The sequence below is a fragment of the Austrofundulus limnaeus genome, unplaced genomic scaffold (genome assembly GCF_001266775.1).
Source record: "Austrofundulus limnaeus strain Quisiro unplaced genomic scaffold, Austrofundulus_limnaeus-1.0 Scaffold1070, whole genome shotgun sequence".
NCBI lineage: Eukaryota > Metazoa > Chordata > Actinopteri > Cyprinodontiformes > Rivulidae > Austrofundulus > Austrofundulus limnaeus.
The window spans coordinates 28,064-50,209 of NW_013953472.1; the positions used below are offsets into that span (position 1 = coordinate 28,064).

Genomic DNA, 22,146 nt, shown 5'->3' on the forward strand with positions numbered 1-22,146 from the left:
TATATATATAACCCAAGAAAACAACTTAAATATGTTATGTTTGCTTTTTAGAGCAATGAAGATATATTGCTGGATGTGCAGTAAATTTAAGCCAGGTGCATTACATCTGTATCAGTGTCACTTTTTGTGGAGATCTATGTGTTTCTTATTGATTTATGGTTCTTTTGACAGTAAGTGAAATGGAGAAGTTGAGGCTTCGGATTGAAAAGCTATTTTGTGCCTTCCGTTTAGTTGTATTTAAAGGTCAAAGCAGAAAAGCATCTGGGTTGAGTGTGCAGAAGCACCATTTGTTGTCAAACCCTGCATCAGTTATCAAAACAGCATCAACCATTAGCTGCTTTCAGCAGAGAGTGTTACATTAAAAAGTTGCATTTTTCCCACGCAAGAAAATGTTATCAGTTTTATAATTAACAAACATGACATTTTTTGATTTTGTCCTGCAGACATCTGGACACCCTAGAAACCAGAGAAAGAGCTCACAGTCTATTTGAGCAGTCACGTAGCTGTGTCTCCAGTCCATTGCAACAGAGACAAACAAGCATTCACACACATTTCTACAGTCTGTTTGGAATCAATAATTGCCCTAACATGTTTATTTCTGGACTATGGGAAGAAACTGGAGTAACTAGAGAAAACCCACACAGGCAGTGTGCAAACTGCACACTGAGATTCAAATCGGTGAAACTGCTTGATGTGAGATGAGAGTGCTAATTATCGCACCGCCATGCAGACCCAGTCACGTTATTCCTGTCAAATGACGACAAGCTATATATTTATTTGCCGTTGTTCTAAATTAAAAATGAAAATTTCCTTGTTGTCCTGTATTCACACACAATGAAAAATAATATGACGAATAATATTGTCTTTAATGTTTGGCATTAGTAAAAACTGAAATAGGTTTTACTAAAATATTTGACAGAGGTAGACAACCAAGTTCCAGTTAAATTATTTTAAACTGCCATCAAATCATCTCTAGTAATTGTTCACCACACTTCGGATTTCCAAATTTAGACATTTTTTTACAGTTAGAATCTGACAAAATGGGTTAAATACAAGAAAAGGGCAGTTGAGACATGGATGTGAAAAAAGCTGAAAATGCAGAAAAAAGTGTGACTTTTATTCTGATCAGTGGAAAGATGCACCCACTGAATGTATTTATAAGTAAACTTGGTGTAGTAGTTATGCAACCAAAATATGGAAGTGCAAGAGACCTACTGGTCTTCAACAGTGTAGCTTTCTCCTTGCTTAGACAAACTATTTATAATTTAAAAATGTAAAATTGAGAGTTACGTAGTAAACTTGACTATGTAGTTTCAGAAAGCTAAGAATTAATTTAACAGACTAGTTTAGCTTTCCTCCAACCTCTCATGAAAATCTCAGATAGTTCTTTTTTGCATAGAAAAATGTTAAAATAAAGAACTGTGTTTACATTCGTAGTTTGAGGTAACGAGAACCATTTGTTATTTCTGGGTCATAAAGTGCACAGAGCTCCTACTGCTGAACATAAATGAACCCTGAGGACGTAATGTCTGAACATTACGTCTGAGAACATAAATGTAGACATTATTAAAATGGCTTTTATGAAGTCTTTCTTTATTTGGATGCAAAAAGAGCCAGTATCGCCAGAAAACATGAAAAACAAGAATTGAGTCTTTCCACACCCAAAGCATACAGTATAAAAGAAAGTCCCATTACTAACTAATTTTGTTTTGAGGCAGAAGATAATTAGACAAGAAAATACACAATTAAACAAGTGCAGTATTGACCACTACTGACGTTGATTTAAGACCCTGGCATTCAAGAGCTAAAAGAACTAGGCAAACTTGTGCATGCACCACCTGCAACGTGCACAATTCTCATGGCAACCAGACATCAATGTCCTCCAGTCAGCAGCACACTACAAACCAGGATCAGCTTTAATGAAAACCAAACTCAATCAAGCAACTGTGGACCACAAGCCTCCTAAAAAACCCAGAAGATCAAATGGATCAGTCACGACACCAGGACGTTTACAACTGGTTACCTACACAATACCTGGCCAGGGGTTTTAATGTTATGGCTGAGGCACACGGCTGTAAACAGGAAGTACTTGGAGCTTGTGTCAGAATGCTCTTCAGTAATGCTTAGAAGTTCAGGATGACTGTGCACTTATCAAAGCTGTTATGACAAGAGAAGAAAACAATTACTGTAGGTCGCCGAATACCATAACATCACAGAATCCTATAAGGGCTCAGATTTAGTTCTCATACTGAGACTTAATGCACGTTTATATGGCCTGAAAAGAGCAAAGATGTCATTCGTGTACAGTAACTTACGTCTGGATAATATATTATCAAGCATAATATTACTTTTCACCTCATTAAAATGAGTCTTCCATCTAATCTGCAACCAAGCGCTGTCTCATTGTGTCTCAGACGTTCTTGGTAAAAAGATTATTTTAAAGCTCGAATATTAGGATCTTAAGAAAACTATTTAAATCAGTCGCTCTCTTTTTACTTTCGGTTTCTCATTATGTCTCTCTGTCTTTTGGCACACTCCATCTCAGCACTTGCCATCGCTTTATGAGATACCTAAGGGTGGATACCAGAGAGAAATCAACACATAAAAGAATCACAAGATTACAAGGAAGCTATGAGCGTTTTAATCTGCAGCACCACAGTGAATACACAAAATGAACTGTGTGATCTTCCCAAAAAAAAAAAAAACCTCGGTTGGCTTAAGAATAATTTTAAAAAATAGATTTAAAAAGTCCATGTTGCACCTTAAAAACTTGAATACAATCAAAGGCCTAACATTCCTTAAAAGCTAAGATCATCCTATGATAAGAAAGGACAGCGTAAATGGCTTTGGTCAAACCTCGTTAATAATGCTTTAATACAATATTGCAAGATCTCACGTCATCTGTTAGCACATGAAGGATGTGTTGAGAGTGACTCAGCTAGGACCAGACAACAATTAGCTTTATAGCTGCAAATTGAACAGAGTTATGTCATTTTTGGTGTTTTTCATGCAAGTAGGCTGAGGCAGCCATCTTGATTTCGATTGACTCCAAAGGTTAAAGGGGACATATTGTGCAAAAGCCATGTTTTTAGAAAATTAAATGCATTTTTTTGTGTACTTGGAGTCTCTATGAGTGCAGAAAATTTGAATTTAGTTACTCCCAGTGTTGTATAGATATTTTTTTATTTTGTTTGGTCATATTTCTCAACCTGCTCAGTTTCCTCTATGTTTCCTAAATTATTACGTCAAATTATTTGCAACAAAACTGCCAAATAAGGTCCGGATTTACTAATTTTAATCTTCATTCTCCTCTGGCTCTGGGTCAGACTCTTGCTCCAACATGTAAGGCTGGATGGTCTTTCCTTGCTGACTTCTTTAAATGAATTTAGAAACAAAGTTTCTGCTGCAAATAGTCATAAATCCCTCGTTCAAACTGGAATGAACCGGTCTGGAAACTGTGTGTGTGGGGGGGTGTCTTTTCTGGATTTAAAGAAACAGCTTCGAAACGAGTTGATCTGAGACACTTTTAAGAAAAGGGGTGACAGAAGGGCTTGTGGAGTTACAATATGGAGGAATTCAGACTCAAGCATTGCAGTTCCATTTTACATAGACCCAACTGAATGATTTAAATGTTAAAAGAAGGATTTGAAAGCATGACATGTCTCCTTTAAACACTTGTAGATGTACTTACATCAAATGATTACTGTCTGCAATTTCATTAAAAAACAAACATGGTCAAAACATTATTGACCACCTTCGCCTTTTGGCAGCAGGCAATAACAAAAGAAGTGAAAGCCACACGCATCTTTCAACCTCCTTATTGAATTTTAGCCTTACAAGGGTTTGCTTCCAATCTATAAAAAGCAAGTTTAGAGGGATTGTAAATAGGTGTGGCAAATCCAGTGTGCGCGTGTGTGTTCAGGTTTACAACTGTTGAACTGTGTAATTAAGGCAATATCAGATCTTGTTAGGAGGGTAATCCCTACCACACAACGCCCACACACACAGAAAATACAGACCTGCCAGCTGCTATACAGCACATGTGATCACTGATCAGAGAGGGGCTTGTGTTTGACCACCCTCATACCAGTTATTATAAGGCGGCAGTGGGGTTCGAATGTGGAAGGGTAGGTAGGACAGGAGCGGCGTCTTCTAAAAAAAAAAGCTGTCTGACTGAATTGAGTGTCTGGATTTCATTTAAAGAGATGCAACACACACACACCCCACCACCCCCATAATAAATGAACCTTTTCTGTGCAGCTGTGATGGTGAAAAACTATTTTCTCTAACAGCATATTGATCTGAGGATGAGATCTGTAGCTCTGCCGTTTGGGTGCTTTGCTCTCAATGACGATGGTGATATCTGATGGGAGCACTGACATTCTACACACACACATACAGTCATCAGGATACAGGGAAAAGGAGGGAGGTGTGTGTGTGTGTGTGTGTGTGTGTGTGTGTGTGTGTGTGTGTGTGTGTGNGTGTGTGTGTGTGTGTGTGTGTGTGTGTGTGTGTGTGTGTGTGTGTGTGTTTTCAGAATGACTCTGGATTTACTGGTATTCATGTGAAAGCAGTAATAGGACCGACCCATCCCTTCAGCGCGAGATGCAGTGCACTTTGCATCATCTACATTACTAATTTATTGTCCGTGTTTTGTCTTTCTAGTTGATCATATGCGGAGAAATTCTATTTGCCAGACCGAGTATTCACATTTACGTGCCCTTGTTTCAGTATAAGAGAAGGGGAGGAGAAACGTCGCTTTTTCATTCATGACACTTACTGAATCCTTGGGGCAGATGTCGTAAAAAGGGCGTAGAAATTTCCTGCTGAAACGCTTTAAACCATCTTATTTTCACATTCGCTTTTTAAAAAAAAACATTTTAAACCAATGTGGCGACAACTAGCAAGGTGTAAAGGTATCAAGTCAAGAGTAGGTGGTGAATTGTGCTGTTAGGGATATATTGAAATAAATAATTGAGCGCTCATTCAAGTCGATCTACACGCAGTCGGTGTCTACGCTGCTCTCTGTACAAACGTAGGGAAAACACCACGCTGCCCTGAAGCCTCGCTGTTTTCGAGCCATACACTTCGGCGGTGAAGCCTCCTAGCTATCGCGGCTACCTGTTAATCCCCGGGCCGGACGCAGAGCCGCTTCCTCCGGCTGGCGCTCCGTTGCTCGGCTTGATGAGCTGTCCAGAGTCCGGTGGTGCTGAAATGGAAGCCGGAGCACCTGCTGTTGCAGGGACGGCGGGGCCGGCCTGCCCCGGCTGTCCCTCCCCCTCCATGCTGGCCTCGTTGCCCATCGCCTCGGGATAGGTCTCGACGGAGAGAAACGATGTTGTAGACGGTTCTACAGCTGTGGTGGAAACTCAGATGGAACTCAACGTTGCTCCCCTTCCGCCATCATCGCCTACAATTTAACATCCCGCACGGAGCACGCGCGCTGACAGAGAGGCTGCAGGAGCGCGCTGACGCAATGGGCGGTGACTTGTGCTCCTTTTACGTGCGCGCACACAGCTCTGTTATTTCAAGCCTAAAGGGAAGACATTTTTTTCATATAATTCCTTCTATTATGTAAAAGATAAGATAACATAATACCTTACAAATAAATTATTATACTACCTTATTATGCATTAACATTATAGCATATATGATATCCTCATAGTACTTGAGTAAATGTCTTAAAGTATCTGGCATTTATTGTACTAAAGTAGGGGTGCCCAAACATTTTCCCTGAGAGGGCCAAAATTAAAATCAATCTGAGTGCCACGGGCCAAATGCAATAATATAAGAAATGCAAATACTTATTAACTAAAGTTGTTTTATTTTTTATGATTAAGCTAGCAGCCAGTGTGGTTGCCTACATTCTTTTTTATTTTTTTTTTCAGCCCATGGACATGGAGAAAACGTGTGCTCAGGCAGCAAAGGCTCGTGGGACTTTTCATAATTTAAAATTTGAGTATATGTGGTCTTATAAGGTGTGCAAATCTAGATACGGGCTCAAATCCAATCTAAATTTCTCTTGTAGTTACTTGTATTTTATATTCAATCTTAACATAAATACAATCTAGTAACCAGAACAACTGCTGGTGGGCCAAATCAAATGGCTTGGCGGGCCAATTTTGGCCCACGGGCCCCACTTTGTGCACCTCTGTACTAAAGTATCAAAAGTTTAAAAAAATAAATTAAAGTATATGTAACATGAATTCTGTCCTTTTCACTTAAAGGAAAACTATTACCTAAAAAGTAATTTGAGGTAGGTGTGGCTTAATTATATGTTGCAATGTTCTGCCATACTGTTAATGCAAACAACCATTACTAAGGACCATCAAGGCCTTCTAGATTCAGTTCACGTCCACCCCGTAACAATCCATTCATTTCAATGCTAAAATACGAGGACTGCACACATTAGTTAAACGCTACTGAATGTATAAAATATGACCATCTGTTGTGATATAAAATAACATTTTTTACTGTGATTTTTCTCATGTAACAGTGGCTGTGGCGGAAAATGAATATGCAAAAACAAAAAAGCCATAATTTCTTGCTAAACATGGACTACCACACAGAAAAAACCAGACTCATACATACACAATGCAGACTAATGTGTGGAAGTTTAGAATTTTTTTTATCTATACATACTTAACATTCAAGACCCAGTGTCGTAAACACTGATTATTTATAAACTTTAATTTGCCTTATTTACTTACTTACAAACCCATTTTCCCTCAACACTGCACATTTTGTGAAATTTTATGTGAATGCACAAAATGAACTTGATCAAACTGTCATAACCAGTCAACAATGCAAAGAAACTTTTAAAAATTAAATTTAAAAAATCAAAAGATTTAACTATCTCCAATATATTTTTTATCACAAATAGGAACTAAAGGGGAAAAAGACATATAGTTTTCATCATGTCTTGTTTTATAAAACAGTTTTACCTGTAAATGGTTCTATTTACAGACATCTAAAATGATTCCCCTTGCCTTTGAAAAATTACTCTCCCTGGTGTACACCTATTGTCACTACAAGTTATTTAAAATATTCTTGGGTACAAATTTAATCAGTTAAGTCTGATTTAAATCTTCCAGCAAACATTACAGTCGCGTCACATAAAACTTCAGAATATAAAAAGATGTTGATCAGAGGAAGGTATTCACACTAACTTTATTTCAGAATAAAAGTAACAGAGAACGAGTGAACTCAATGTACAAGTGAGTCAGTTAACACATAAATATGTACAAAAACCACTCAGCTATCAAACTGTACCTGCATATCAGCTCACTGAGATCCATGTCAGGTAGAAAAATAACACTGGGAAATGGAGTTTTCATTTGTAGGACCTCAAAAATGTTACATGTACAAAAACAAGTAAAGATCCTTTATCAAAAACTAATTCCACTGAAAAATAAAAAGAACTCCGACACAATCTGACTTGAGATTGAAATTGACAAGAACATAAATGAGATTAAAATTATGTTATATTAAGTTGAGTCTATGAAATAAATGTGCTGAAGCTGAAATTCAGAAAATGGAAGAAAAAAAACTATCATTTAATAATTTATTGGCACTGAAGAAATCTTGACTTCTGGAGTACATACAGTTACAGGGGTTTAAATAAGTCCATGCTCGATGAAGTTATTACCGTATTGACAAATAAAACATTAAAAAACAGATTCATTTGTAAGCATCAATGGTTCATTTTATGAAGCAGAAGAGTTTCTGGTTAAAATTCACACCGACACTGCCTTTAGGAACAACTTTCAGGAGTGTGTCAGGTTTTCTTTTCCCTCTGCCCAGATTGCTTTGTGCTCACAGATTACTTATTGACTTTCTGATTGTTTCTGATTACTGCCGTTTGGCTTTGTAAGGTCTGGAGCGTTTCCTTCGGTCGGGCTTCCTCTGCTTGTGCAAACGGCCGATGCTCACTCCCTGCCGCCGGCGCACAGAAATGTTTTGCTCCACGAGACTGGCCAACATGCCTGCAGAAGAAAAATGATCAGGAGAGAAGGTGTAAAGAAGTTTCACTGAAGTGAAAGAAAAAAGCTTTAACATTATTTAAGATTTTAAAAAAATCCATTTGACTTTTTTTTTTCATTCCTTTTCTTTCTAATTGGGGAGATTCTTCACAGCTCAGTGGTTTAGGCCAGACAACCCAAATGCAAATATATATTTCATTTTAGAGACATGCAACGACTGGACGCTAATGATTTTCCACTGAAACCTCAAGAAAATTACAGTCCGGTGCAAAAAGTCAGGGCTTAGATCAATGTCAACAGATAAATGAGTAAAAGAATACCTCGTGTCTAAAAGGCAAAAAGTTAGAGATTAAATATTTTAGTGTTTTAGACCACTTTTTATTTTATTATTGAACCTTTTAGTCCTTTAGATAATTTAAGTATCTAGGTGTGGAAAAACTTGACATCCTAAAGCGTTTTTAGATCTTGTTTGGAAAATTTGCGACAAGTTTCTGTTTCTGATCAAAGCAGTCTTGTGTCCTTTACTCTCATAAAGATTATCCACATACTTTCAAAAATGACTGAGGACTGACACATCGTTACTTTTTGACTTTTAGGAAGTCTGTTAAATATTTTTGTGTTAGAGCAATTGCATTTTCATTTCGTATATAAAAATCGGACTTGACCTTGCTTAAAATAAAAAAGCATGTTTTGTGTGTTTAAAATCCTGTAAATATTAAATTATTTACCTTTTTTTATAATGAAGCAATGATTTAGAAAACAGAAAAAAAGAAGCCAAAATAATCCAGGCTTTACCTTCTTGGGCCAGCATTGATATAAAGGTGCAGATAAACTCGTCGTAATTATGGGTCCTCCTCTGATCATCAATCTGAACAGATGAAAACATTTGGATTAAAATTCCAATTCAAAAGTCTCACAAGATTACAGGATTATTAAAAACTGACCTTGTATTTTTTCCTCTTCTCGACTTCCTCCTTTAGAGACACTTCATAATTGGCGATGTCAGCCTCTACATATTTGAGCAGCGCAAGCAGCTCCTGAAAAACACAATGTGTGTGTTTCTAGATGTTTTATGTTATCAGCTTCCTTATCAGCAGCATAAGAAACAAAAATGATAAAAGGTATGATGTTGTTCAAATACACCTAAGAAGTAAAGAAGTAAAACAATCTTTTTCAGACTTACTTTAGGAGAGTATTTATCGCCGAGGGGCTTGCTGTCTGCACCAGACTCTGTGCTGTTGAGCTTCTCCTTGCCTGGTTTCACCTCTGCTCCATCTTTATCCTCCTCTTCTTTCTTCACCTCCACTGACGCTCCTTCTTCTTCCTCCTTCAAGCCATCTTTTTCATCTGCTTTCTCTTTGACTTTTTCTGGAGTACAAACTTTAGTGCCCTCGGGTGTCAAATCTCCTGTAATGTTAAATTAAAAAACATTTTAAATAATGTTAGCACTGACATTACATACAGTAATTAAATATCTATTTCTTGCACTCAAATATTAGGATATAGAGTGTAGTGTTCACTTCAGCAGAGGCTTTTTAAAACACATTTCTGAAGACCGTGTGTTCTCACCAGATGGAGGCTGAGCATGGATGACTCCGTCTTCCTGTAGGTGTAGCAGCGTTACGCTGACAGAGGGTCCGAGTTCTCTCACAGCACGGTTATGTCTGGAGTCTAGCCTCAGCATCTCGTCTTCTCCAAACAGAACTCGGGACAGATGGGATGCGACTGGACTGGACGGGCGGGTGGCAGCCTGGGAGCGTGCCGGCGAGCGCAGCGGGGAGTTGAAAGCGCTGCCGATTTCCGAGGCCGTGTCGGTGCTTTCGTTGCTCGGGGTGGGGGATGGCTGCGAGGCAGACGTGATGCAAATCCCCCCGGTGCGGCCTTCGGTGCGCACGGACAGGGGAGTGTTTAAGGCGTCTTTTCTTTGAGCCTCTTTTTTCAGTTTTTCAGCCAAAACATTGAGGGCAATTTGGCTCTCCACTCCTGTCCCGGTCCGGCCTGTTCTTGAGCGAAGACTTGCCTTCCGTCTAAATCTGTAGAAAAATATAGAGAGAGAGATAGATTTAAAAGAACTTTAGATTTGGCTCATACCACAAATGGAAAAAAAATAAAACTGTGCAATGCTTGCCTGGTGGAAGTGCTTGCAGTAGTTGTGACTTCTTCATCTTCATCATAGTCATCTTCATCATCTGAGTATTGGCGTTGGGGCGGGCCTGAGATTCGAGAGCGACCAACTCCTGCTGCAAGATCTTCCTCCTCCTGTCAGACAAAAAAAAATCAATAATAAACATTCACAGTCATAAAAAATGGTTTTAAAAAAGAGAAGAGCGATAAAACTAAATCAGAACATTTAAATTTCTTTTGAGGTTTTTTTTTTTGGCCTTAATGTGAACTTAGTATACCTGAGGACAAAACACATTGGGCCTCATGCAAGAACATGTTTGTATTCTTATCCTAAATTTCTCTTACTTTTGTTCGTATGAAGGGTTCGTACGAACATGTCACGTCAGATTCAACAAACTCTTCTATCTTCAGGAAAAATGTGTAAATGAGCTGCGTAAACATGATGAATGCGTATCAGGGGCTTGTGCATTAGATATAAAGTAGGGCTGGGAAATATTGGCAAAAAAATTAATCACGATTAATTGTGGTATTCAGCTGATAACGATTAATTTGACRATTAATCTCCTGGAGTCCCTGGACACCCTTATGTCCTRGTCACATGACCAATTTAGTGGGAAAGATTTGCTCTTCGTAAAAATCTGTTCCAAATCATGTCAAAATTAGTCTTCAGGCTATACATCAATTTTTTATTGTGTTGACAGATAAAAAAAAATTGCAAAACTTTTTTTTAATGTTTGTCATATTTGAAGCAGAGAGGAGCACCGAGCGGACTGACTGGAGTAATCCCCAGTCAGTCTCCCTGCTGGCATTAATCGTATTAATAGTCAAGTTCCAAAAATTAATTGATTGTTTTTCTGACGATTAATTGCACACAATACGATTATGCCCAACCCTAATATAAAGTTATTAGTGAAGAAAATCCATCTGATAATAGCAGACTGACTGCTCATAAAATATAGGACAGGTCTGGATCACACGTGGATTTTGTTCGTATCTGAAGAAAATCATAGAATACGAAAACATAGGTGAATGCCACAAATTCTCCTAAATCACTCGTACGCACAATTTAAGAACAAATCTGTGCGTACGAACGGTTCTTGCATGACGCCCAATGACTTTCCGTGACAGTCCTAAAAAAAAGATAAATGCTCCTAAATACATCTAAAACACATCTTCAGGCATTTTTTATGTGAAACAAATGCAGTTAAAACCCTCTGAAGCTCAAACTCGTTGCTGTTTTGCTCCGCCTTACATAAAAACAATCAACCTATTTTCTGTTTTTGAGATGTGGTCAGAAACAATAAAAGTGATATCATAACACAATGAATGACAGAAAACAGCTRCAGAACTGTCAGCAATAAAAAGAACAAATGACCACAACGGATTACAATCAAACCATTCAAAAGGACGTAGCATTCCCTAAAATAAATTAAAATGTAAAAAAATAAAATAAAATAACGTGCCCCCTGACGCAGGACAAACACTCCACTTCTCCTCACCTGCATTGGAGACTTGGCGTAGTTGTGGTTGTCCAGGAAGGCAGGCAGGCGCTGAACAATAGGGTTTGGACTGGTGACCTGCTGGGCACCTCCTCCAATGGGGACTGGGGGTTTTCCCATGACTTTAGTGCCTCCTGAGGGACTGGATCCATCCTTGGACGGAGTCCCTGAATCATCCACAGATTCTAAAATGAGAGGCTTTATTTAATGAGTTTAAGATTTATACGAATAAACTTGAAAAACACATGGCAGGAAATAATACAAGGAAAGATGATAAAAATGAACTCAACCGATATACCTGTGGAGGATCCTTGGGAATTACCTGGGCCTCCATCTGCTTCTTTCTTGACGGTGCTTTCATCTGGTGAGGAAGAGTCCTGCTGCTTTTTGTCATGAACGTGCTCAGTCTGAGTGAGACGGATCATCTGAAAACGTGATGACAAACTTYAAACATCATTTACAAATATAACTGAGAAAACTGCGCCATGAATAAAACTGGATCCAGGCAAAGTTCGACTTAGACACGAAGACATTTTTATTAAGCTCCTGGAGAAACTCGGCCCGTCTCAGTGACTGACCTTCTGCAGACCCTCCAGAATCGTCTGTCGATTCTTCTTTAGAGTTTCCAGTTTGGACTCATACTTCATTCTGCGGTCAGGCACCACTGCCATCAGGTTGAAGCGGATGTCGTGGTACGGCTCGCTGGGGAAAAGAGCAGCAGCATTAGAATTAAGCCTTAAGGGTGAATGTAGAAGCTAAAGCACTTTGCTAACTGGTGCATGACTCACCCAGCGGTGGCAAGTCCAATCCTCTCCATGATAACACGCCGAGCCTTATCAGTCCACTCCTCATCCTCACCCCAAGGCCCTAATGTATGTTCATAAAAATATAAATCCTTTTTTTTAGCAGTTCACAAAGCAGCCCTAAATTTATCAATAAAAGTAAAGAAAACAAGCTTATTATTCATGACCATGTAGCCACCATAAGATAAATTAATCATGGAGCTATACCTGACTTCAGGTTGTGCAGCRGATCAAAAATAGTGAAACATACATTTCTTGACTCGATTTACTTTTTTTTTTTCCCCATGAAAATGTAAATTCTCACCGTGGTCAATGGGGTAAGCCTTGAGTCCATCAAGTTCAAAGAGACGGTCTTTGATTGGCACGTAGCTGACAAAGTGGAAGGCCTCCATGGTCCGCACTGCACTGATCCCGTTCTGTTTCTCTGGAAGGTGCCTGGGCTCCGGTCTGCATGGAAACACACACACAAAAAAAATTGTTTTAAGAAACCAGTGCATRTACAATGGCTGACATCTTATATAACATGACAAACCAATGAAAAATGTTTTGTCCCACAAACCTAGGAGAAGTTTGAAAATGTATCATAGACTTTAAGCTACCTGGCATGGCTGTTATGTGCTCGGGCAAGCTCTGGGGCGTTTCCTATTGCGTAACCTTTGCTCTGAAATAAATAGGGAAAAAACTATTGGCTACAGATATACTGACCAAATCTCACAAGGAACAATAATTAAACATAAAATATCAAAAATTTAATACATTCTAATGCATATTTACTACTATTCATATGAAAATACATGATTTTTTTTTATTCTGAACTAAGAATATTCTTAGTATTCTACAGTTAAAAAATAAAATCACTATCAAAACATCATTGAAATACCAGCTGCTATTGCACCACTGAGAAAAACAACATACTTCTGGACTGAAGCCTTTTGTAAAAGCCTTTATGCGACTGAGTGTGGTGCCAAGCTCAACTCCACTGCAGTTCAGAAGGACGCTCAGCAAAGCATGAGTGGCACATGAGTTGGCAATCAACTAGAAAGAGAAAAAAACATCACAAACAAGTCAAATATAACTGTATTTTTAATAACTCTCCTTTTTCTACAGTATATCAAATTAAATTAAACTGATTGAAAACAAGGATAGCACAGAAACTATGGCTCGATGCTAAAACAATGCCTCTATTGTTTTGTCTGTAGGTTTTCTAGCTAAAGATTATTTTGCAAACCTAGTTCTGGATTAGGCTTTTTATACAATTAAAAGTAATGAGACTGTATGGCTGCCAAAACAACAAAAATCTTCWCAAAAATAATAAAGCTAGACATGTCTCTCTTTCTCTAATGTGTACCAGGAAAATGGTCAAAAACAGACGCAGGTCAGAGGGCCGGCGGTTCAGTCCGTGAACCGGCCCACAGGCTGGAGTGAACCACCGTGCGCAGACGACGGGCGGGGGACCGGTGGTTCAGGTCATGGGCCGGTACCAGGTTCGGCTACTAATACCTCAGAAGATGAATTTGAAAAGTCTTCCAGCTAGAACTATCAGAGATGCGCCGTGCTCCAGCTCATCTTTTCACTGTGGAACATCACCTGTCAGTCACCAGGGGCACAACAAGTGGGGGTGGCAACGGGGGGCTGTGGCCCACCAGTTTTAACCTCTTGAGTCCCAAGTTTTGTGCTTATTTAAGTATTTCCCAGCTATATAAGATTAGTAGAACCTTATAAATATAAAAGCTTTTTGAAAAATTAAGAAAAATATGAATATATATTTTACTTAAAATAAAAAAAACTTAAAATAATTCATCTGAAAAAAGACAACTAGTATAAAATAAATGTCCTCAATATCAGGATGAAGCTTTTCATGAGGTTAGAGGCATTAAATAAATCAATATTTTTAAGCTATACAGTATATATAACTGGACTTCAATTTTCAAACTGTAGATGTTTCTCTTCCTATCAGGGAGGCTTTGTCAGTTGAAAATATTTGGAGTGGGAGCTTTAGAGCTTCATGAAGGTCTATAGCTTAGAACACAGAATAGAAATCTGCCCCCAAACTGGACCATGATGCTTTGCGTTAGGCAAAGATGGCGGTATCTGCGAAATACTCCATTGTGGGATGGGGGAAATTGGTCTTGGCGGAGGTTTGCACTCTCCGAGTGCTTCTAATTATAATAATAATAATAATAATAATAATAATAATAATTATTATCATCATCATCATCATCATCATCATCATCATCATCATCAAGGATCACAACAACAAAAAATGATTTTGGTTAAATGGTTTAAATTACTTTTATAACTAACACAAATATTCTGAAAACAACTGACCTGACAAAATATCTAAAATCAACATATCTACTTGTTTTGAAATTTAATACAAATTTATACCAAATATAACTGTGCTCTCCAATAAATGTCAGTTATTATTGAAGGTAGAATTTATATCATTCATATTGTTTATTTTAATAAAAAAGGGGAACTGCACATAAAGGAACATAATGTCTCAACAAAACAAACAATATGTGAGTTTAAAAAAAAATCCAATAAAAATAAATCACTGACAAATTTTCTTACTAATCATAGAACATTTTTAATCCCATTAAGCACATCTCACTCCAGTGCACAGCTTATTTTACTTTACTGATATTTTATGTGACCAAATTCTTGTTACCTTTCTGCTTGACATACTGTTTTCAATTTATTCTGCATGTCTTAATTTAAACCATTTTGCACGTACAGCTCTTTGTTTCTACATTCTCAGGTACAGCTGTGACACAAGCAAATTTCCTTTGGGATGAATAAAGTTATTCTGAATCTGATAAAATGTTATCAACTAAGCACTTACCTGATGCGCAAAGAACATATCATTTACAATTTCCTCATCAATGACAGAMGTCTCATCCACCAAGGTGTTGATTTTTCTCCTGGACCGACGCTCTTCAATCCACTTAAACAGGAAAATGAAGCCATAAACAGGACTGCAAAAATAAATAAATAAACAAACAAACTTATCACCAACAACATATTGCATAGAGGCGAAAGGTACACCACATTCTTATGTTGCAAATTCTTATATTTCTCCATGTGAATGTTTATTCCAGGTGGCAATCTTTTTATTTCGCTAATACATGGTACATACCTTTGACACTTGCTTTGAAGATCATAGATTTCCTCTACTTGCACACCTTTAACACCTACAAAAAATATACATTATTTTCCCAATAGATTATGTCGACACAATGCACAGTCAAAGTTAACTATCATTATAATGCTCACCAAAATCTTCCACCAGCAGAGTGAACAGACCTGCAGTTTATAAATCAAATATGGATTTGTTAATTAGCTAAACAAATGGCAGGACTTTAATCAGTAATGTTAAAAGTTTGTCCATCATTTCTAATTAAAATGTTGACTCGCCAAAATTGCATAATTCAACCTTATACTATAATTCGTCATCATTTATTCGTTCCACTGCTTTAAAATCCCTGTCAAAGCGTTCATTTGGCTGCAGGAAGAAGCTAATGTTTGTTAGCTTCGACGATGCCGAAAATTCTCACCTGGATCACTCTCTAGCTCCAGCCACCCTTTATTCATTTTTCATAAACTCGTCCACGGCAGGCTAACATTTAAGATGTTTTCCAAYTCATGTCCGAAAGCAGCTAAAGCTATATTCAGTTTTTTTGTTTTTTGTTTTTTTACGTGAACGCCATTTTTACTCAAGACTCAACCATAATGCTCGACATAAACACAAAAGGCAAAATGAGTCGCCAGCAAACCGCGTCATCGAGCGAGGCTGGATTGGTGTCACCACAAAAACAGTCCGGCCAGCAAATCTGGATCATTTGGCTCAAAAGCGCTAACAGTGTGTTTTCACAATGGTTGTCAATACAAAATAAAAATATAGTCATAAAAACGTTTATACTGACATTGTGACCATGTTTATTTGTCTCATATAATTTAATCAATGTTATTCAAGTATGCATTTTCTTGTTACTTTTATTTTTTGGGGGGTCAGAAACTGAAAAGTTTCGGAACCACTGGCATAGAGCACAGTCTGATCTGTTCCTGTGAATGAATTACACAAACAAACAAACAAACAAACAAACAAACAAACAAACAAACAAGTGACTGATTGTTTAAGCACTTTTTCGTTTAAACAGTAGAATAGGTTTTGATTATGGAAATGCTTATTATTACCCATAAACAATATTCAAAACTGTCTATACAAGTGATGATGAAATCACCTTAAAGATATATTTAATGCCAGTGAAACAAAAATGAATAATACTATAGATATTCAATTACACTGTGGTGTAATAATAAATAAAAATCTCTCATTGTGTATCACCGAGGGGGAAAAAACAGAAGTGAGGAACCTTTGTTTTGTCGCTGCGGGGACATTATTTATGGTCACACTGGAAAAAATGAAAATGAGCAAGGTTTGCTCCTTTATTTGCACATTTACTGTACTTTTCGATTAACTATTCATTGTGCACACTAGCAGCCCAGCTTTTTGAACAACACAGCGTGCAGAAGGTAAGCTTCAAAACTTCTTGATGTTTGAGAGCATCTGACGCGCTTTAATTAGCCCAGTGTGTTAGCCTCGCTTCAATTTTAGCATTAGCTGCGTTACACCCACACAATCAACGATAGATGATTATCTCACACAGAAACATGGACCTGACCAGTCCCGCTTTCTTCCAACCCAGTTTGCGGCCACACGTCGTTTCCCGCTAACACGTGGAGGTTACGTGTTTTCCCGCTGTTGAAATTGCGTTTAGTTTTGTGTAATTAGCTAACATGTCTGCATATCAGCTTGAAGAAAACAATACAGTTAGTATGCATGCAGCCAGTTAGCTTGCCACTTGTTAAACGCCCCGTCGAGAGCAGCTTAGTGCTCAATAATAACAATAATATCCATTGCAAAGGCTGCAGAGGTGGCTTCATGCTAACTGATTCTGTTTTCGCCTTTCTGCCTTTCAGGGCTCAGCAGCTCACCCCTGTCCGCCAAACACAATTTGAATCTTGGCATTTTTAATAAATATATCAAGTCTTATTTATGAAACATAAAGCTTTCTCGTTATGTAATTTAAGAACTACAATAGACTGTTCGGTTAAGTATTTAAATCAGGTTATGACTGAATTTATTAACAAGTAATTAGACCTGTTATTACTATTACACTGAGATATTGTGTGTTCATTGGCACTTTTTAAATTGATTTAATATGATCAAAAAGGATACAAATATTTTTGTTGTGTAAGATTTGTTTAAAAGCAAAATAAATTGTAGAGCATAACCATAAAAAATAGGTAGTTTGTTGGTTATTTAATTATTAGTGTCTGTATGTACTCAAAGGCAGGCCCCTGCAATTATTTAATCTCCTTAAGGAGATTAAAGCCTTTTATCAGTTGCAGGCTTTTATTTATTATTGCCGTTGTTATAAAGATGAGTGTTATAATTTTCTTTGTTTATATTCCTATTGTTAAGCTCCTGATGAAGGTGTGCAGGTAATATTTGAGAGCCTTGTAAGACAACATGTCTGAAGAGGCAATTTCAGAAAGTGACCTGGAGGCCAGCCCTGAGAGTGAAGTGGAGTTCATGGAAAATGAGGAAGAGGAGGACAATGAGGAGAATGAAGACATGGATGTTGATGAGGATGAAAACGATGGAGATGACGAAGACGATGGTATTTTTTTATTTTTTTATTTAGAAAATATCCCACCAGATACAATGTCACTGTGGAAAAAGTAGAAACAAAAATGGAAAATAGGAAAGGTTACCTAAAATGTGTGTATTGAAATATTTACAGATGAAAGTTGATTATGCAATTGAGAAATTATCTCTATCATTGTGGCAAATCAACAACAAACTGGCTGAAGAGCAAAAGATTATTGAAATGTTGGTTTTTTTATCTTATTCAAGACCAACCTGCAAGTGCCCAGAGTCGAACAGACGGCACTCAGGATGGCGGGGACTCCTCTTCAGTTTCCTCGGAAGACCCTTCCTCAAGACCTCCATCCCAGCCTGCATCCCGTCCGTCCTCCAGGACCTCTTCCAGACCTGAATCTGGTTCTCAGGCTGCAGCCAGCCCTGAGAACTCCAGCCAGAGAAAACCACCTTCTAGTAAAACCAAGAAACAAAAATCCTCTAAATTACCCAAATCATCAAAGTCTTCAAAAGGCTCCAAACCTTCCAAACCATCAAAGCCTGCACACATGAGGAAAAACATCAGGTGGGTTCATTTGTTTGACTTTGTTTCTTTGCTTATTATGTATGCACTTTAAATACATAACTAGACATTTTTTGTACATACAGAAAGTTGCTAAAGGAGGATCAGCTGGAGGCTGGGACTAAAGCAGCTCAGCAGGAAGAGATGGAGAGGCGGAAACGGCTGGAGCAGCAGAGGAAAGAATTCCCTATGCCTGCCTCAGTTCTCCCAGATTCTCAACTAGGTGATTAATATGTCATTTCGTGGTGAAAACGTATTTGTATCACATCCTTTGTTATACCAACTTCAAATCTAAATGCCCCTTTTTTCTTCTGCAACAGTGGAAACTGCAGCTTTATTAGCAGAAGTGTCTCATTTAGTTCCCGCAGTCCCGTCAGATGTGATCTGTCTGGACAGCAGCGGGGAGGAAGATGAAAAATTAGAGTCGAATTTGCCGGCGCTTGCCATTAGAAATGGTAAGTGAAACGATAGCTCTGTGCAACTTTAATACTTATTCAAGTGACTTTAAGAAAAGAGATTTGATAAAGTCCCTAACGCAGTGTTTGGTAATAATGGCGCAGATGTAATAGAGCTCAGCTCGGGGGATGAAGACGCCCTACAGATAAGCAGCGAGTCGGCCGACGAGGATGCCGAGGGTGCCACTGGTTCAGAGGAGAGCAGCGGTGCGCACATCAACGATGCGCTGAATCTGCCGGACGCCCAGGGTCAAGTGCTGGTGAACATCAACCATCCTCCGGAGGAGAAAGACATTTATCTCGCCCCACAGCTGGCCAGAGCTGTCAAACCTCATCAAGTAGGGCTACAGTCTGATTCTACTCTCCAGCTCACAAAACAGAAAGTTTCAGAAGCCCCACTGTGCAGCGTGCGTTACCACGAATGTTTTTCGTCTTGTCTCTAAGGTGGGGGGAATCCGCTTTCTTTATGATAACCTCATTGAGTCTCTGGAGCGGTACAAGACCAGCAGTGGCTTTGGCTGCATCCTCGCCCACAGCATGGGCTTGGGCAAAACGCTACAAGTCATTTCTTTTATCGACATCCTTCTTAAGAATACGGAGGCCCGCACTGTGCTGGCTATTGTCCCTGTGAGTAATCAAGCTGTAAAAATGTTGCTTGGAGCATTCATTCATTCACGCAAGAGTTTGTTATGTCAATAAAATCTGATTTTCTTTTGTTTTTTCAGGTGAACACGCTTCAGAACTGGTTATCAGAATTTAACCTCTGGTTGCCGCCTCAGGATTCCCTGCCTCCTGACACCGACCCGACGCTTGTCACTGGTCGCACATTCAAAGTTCATATTCTCAACGATGAGCACAAGTACGTGACCTGTTGGTAGATAAATGGAGTAACGTTCACTGTTAGATATATGTGACCCATTACATCGAAACAAAAGTTGTATGTGGAGAAATAGGCAGATATAGTGTTTTGATTAAAACGCTTGCAAAAAATACATTTTGTTAAAATATAACAAATAAATGTGTTATCAATGTATCATTTCAATGAACTGTCTGAAATATTAATCTAAAAATATTTTTGAAGAACTTTTTTGAACATTAGCAACCAAAAATCTGATTTTGAGGAATAACGCCTTAAAATGTTGAGATTTTCCCTGTAAGCCATCAAAGCTTTTGTTTCTTTCCAGCTGGGGAATCTCAATATTCAAATACTATTTGAGGTTTCTTTTTTAAAATGACATAAAAATCCTCATTAAAATGATATAAAATTGGGATTTAGACCAAATATTTATGTATTATTGTAACCAACAAGACAAATTAAATAATATCTCTGGATCTACTAAAGATATCAGGATGATCTAAGTATCAAAATGTAGCTTTTAAAACCAGGAATCTGAAAATATGATTAGGTCATTTTGACCATATTTGACATAATCCTCATTTCGATGCAATGGGTCACATTTATCATTCATGCTGACTGTTTGACCCGCAGAACAACGGTGGCTAGGGCCAAGGTTGTGGAGGAGTGGTCCAGAGATGGCGGTGTGCTGTTGATGGGTTATGAGATGTACCGCCTGCTGTCCATGAAGAAGAGCTTTGTGATGGGGAAGAAGAGGAAAACAAAGAAGCCTGTCGGACCGGTCATCATTGACCTGGATGAAGAGGATCGACAGCAAGAACTCATGAAAGGTAGCAGAAACAGGAGCTGCAGGAACTTTAATGGACTTTATTGTTGGGGTGTTTTATCTCAGGGTTCATTCTTTGGTTTTAGGCATTGAAAAGGCCATCGTACGGCCGGGGCCCGACGTGGTGATTTGTGATGAGGGCCATCGCATCAAGAACTACCATGCCAGTACATCRCAGGCCTTAAAGAGCATTCGTTCCCGGCGCCGGGTGGTTCTCACAGGTTACCCGCTTCAAAACAACCTCATCGAATACTGGTGCATGGTGGACTTTGTCCGACCGGACTTTTTAGGCACGCGGCAGGAGTTCAGCAACATGTTCGAGCGTCCCATCCTGAACGGCCAGTGTATGGACAGCACGCCTCAAGATGTCCGCCTGATGCGCTACCGCAGCCACGTGCTGTACAGCCTGTTGGAGGGTTTTGTTCAGAGGTGAACTCTTTTTTTTTCACGCTCAGAAGCTTTAAAAATAATAAAAATTCTGTTTGTATTTGTAATGCTGCATGTGTTGCTTTTCTGATTCACAGACGAGGTCACGACGTGCTCAGGCACCATCTTCCAAGTAAGGAGGAGTTTGTGATCTTGGTACGCCTCTCGCCCGTCCAGAAGGCACTGTATACCGAGTTCATGAAGCGCTTTCGAGAGGCGGGAAACAGTGGTTGGCTCGGTCTCAACCCACTCAAAGCCTTCTGTGTTTGCTGCAAAGTACGACAGGTTTTTTTCTAATGTTTAAGTCGCTACAAATTTGATCTTTTTACAACGTTTAAAACCTGTTTCTGCTCGATGTTTACAGATCTGGAATCACCCGGACGTCCTTTATGAAGCACTGCAAAAGGAAAACCAGGCCAATGAACAGGACCTGGACTTGGATGACATCACCTCAGCCAGTAACCCTCGCTGCCCTGCTCCCAGCACTGGTCTGAAGGCCAAAGTACCGGACCCAAGCAACAGCAAAGTCAACAACAGCCTGCCGCTAGTCAACATATCTCAAGACCGAGCCAATCAGGTCATCACATATGAATGGGTATGTCCTGAAAAAAACTTCTCATCAAGCTGATTCCATGCTGTTTTTATATTTTTCTAGTTGAGCTCAACCACTTAAATATAAAGTATTGCACAGCTAACATTTATTGCTAAAATATCTGTTTTTAGGCGAAGGACATAATGTCAAACTACCAAATTGGAGTTCTGGAGAACTCTGCAAAAATGGTTCTGCTCTTTCACTTGATTGATGAAAGTGTCAAGAGAAGAGACAAGGTTTTGGTCTTCAGGTAAGCCCTCTGTCCTGATATTAAAGGGCCAATATTAAGTGTTTCTCAGGCATATATTTAAATACTATACCATAATAAAGTATCTATCTCACCTTTAGCTGTT

General features: G+C 38.7%; 3 protein-coding genes across 4 annotated transcripts in view; 1 reads left to right on the forward strand and 2 right to left on the reverse strand.

The window, feature by feature from the left end:
- Positions 1–5,463, reverse strand: part of LOC106533998 (protein bassoon) — a 24,610-nt gene extending 19,147 nt beyond the window's left edge. The window contains exon 1 of the mRNA XM_014030494.1: positions 5,122–5,463. Within this exon, the coding sequence (XP_013885948.1) occupies positions 5,122–5,303 (182 nt within the window). The 5' untranslated portion in view covers positions 5,304–5,463. The remainder of the gene's footprint in view (positions 1–5,121) is intronic.
- Positions 5,464–7,151: 1,688 nt separating this feature from the next.
- On the reverse strand, positions 7,152–16,184 carry bap1 (BRCA1 associated deubiquitinase 1). Of its 2 annotated transcripts, none has more exons than XM_014030491.1 (17): positions 15,966–16,184; positions 15,685–15,714; positions 15,548–15,602; positions 15,254–15,386; positions 13,324–13,443; positions 13,008–13,069; positions 12,713–12,855; positions 12,394–12,472; positions 12,184–12,307; positions 11,928–12,030; positions 11,606–11,790; positions 10,111–10,241; positions 9,552–10,015; positions 9,166–9,389; positions 8,927–9,019; positions 8,778–8,850; positions 7,152–7,985 (listed from the first exon to the last, which is right to left on the reverse strand). In XM_014030491.1, exons 1-17 carry the CDS (start codon positions 16,000–16,002, stop codon positions 7,852–7,854), a joined length of 2,190 nt encoding a protein of 729 aa, XP_013885945.1. In that variant the 5' UTR covers positions 16,003–16,184; the 3' UTR covers positions 7,152–7,851. The 2 variants fall into 2 exon arrangements, with proteins under 2 accessions (XP_013885945.1, XP_013885944.1); XM_014030490.1 differs by having other exon boundaries at positions 11,904–12,030; positions 15,966–16,180.
- A 621-nt stretch (positions 16,185–16,805) lies between these two features.
- rad54l2 (RAD54 like 2) lies at positions 16,806–22,043 on the forward strand (the record flags this gene model as incomplete). Its single annotated transcript, XM_014030489.1, is given in 13 exon segments — positions 16,806–16,944; positions 17,897–18,095; positions 18,332–18,641; positions 18,725–18,861; positions 18,959–19,093; positions 19,199–19,431; positions 19,538–19,720; positions 19,819–19,952; positions 20,583–20,779; positions 20,862–21,204; positions 21,300–21,477; positions 21,566–21,796; positions 21,925–22,043. Coding segments are annotated over 12 exon segments (2,351 nt in total), but the record flags the coding sequence as incomplete, so codon positions are not given.
- Between the last annotated feature and the right edge of the window lie 103 nt (positions 22,044–22,146).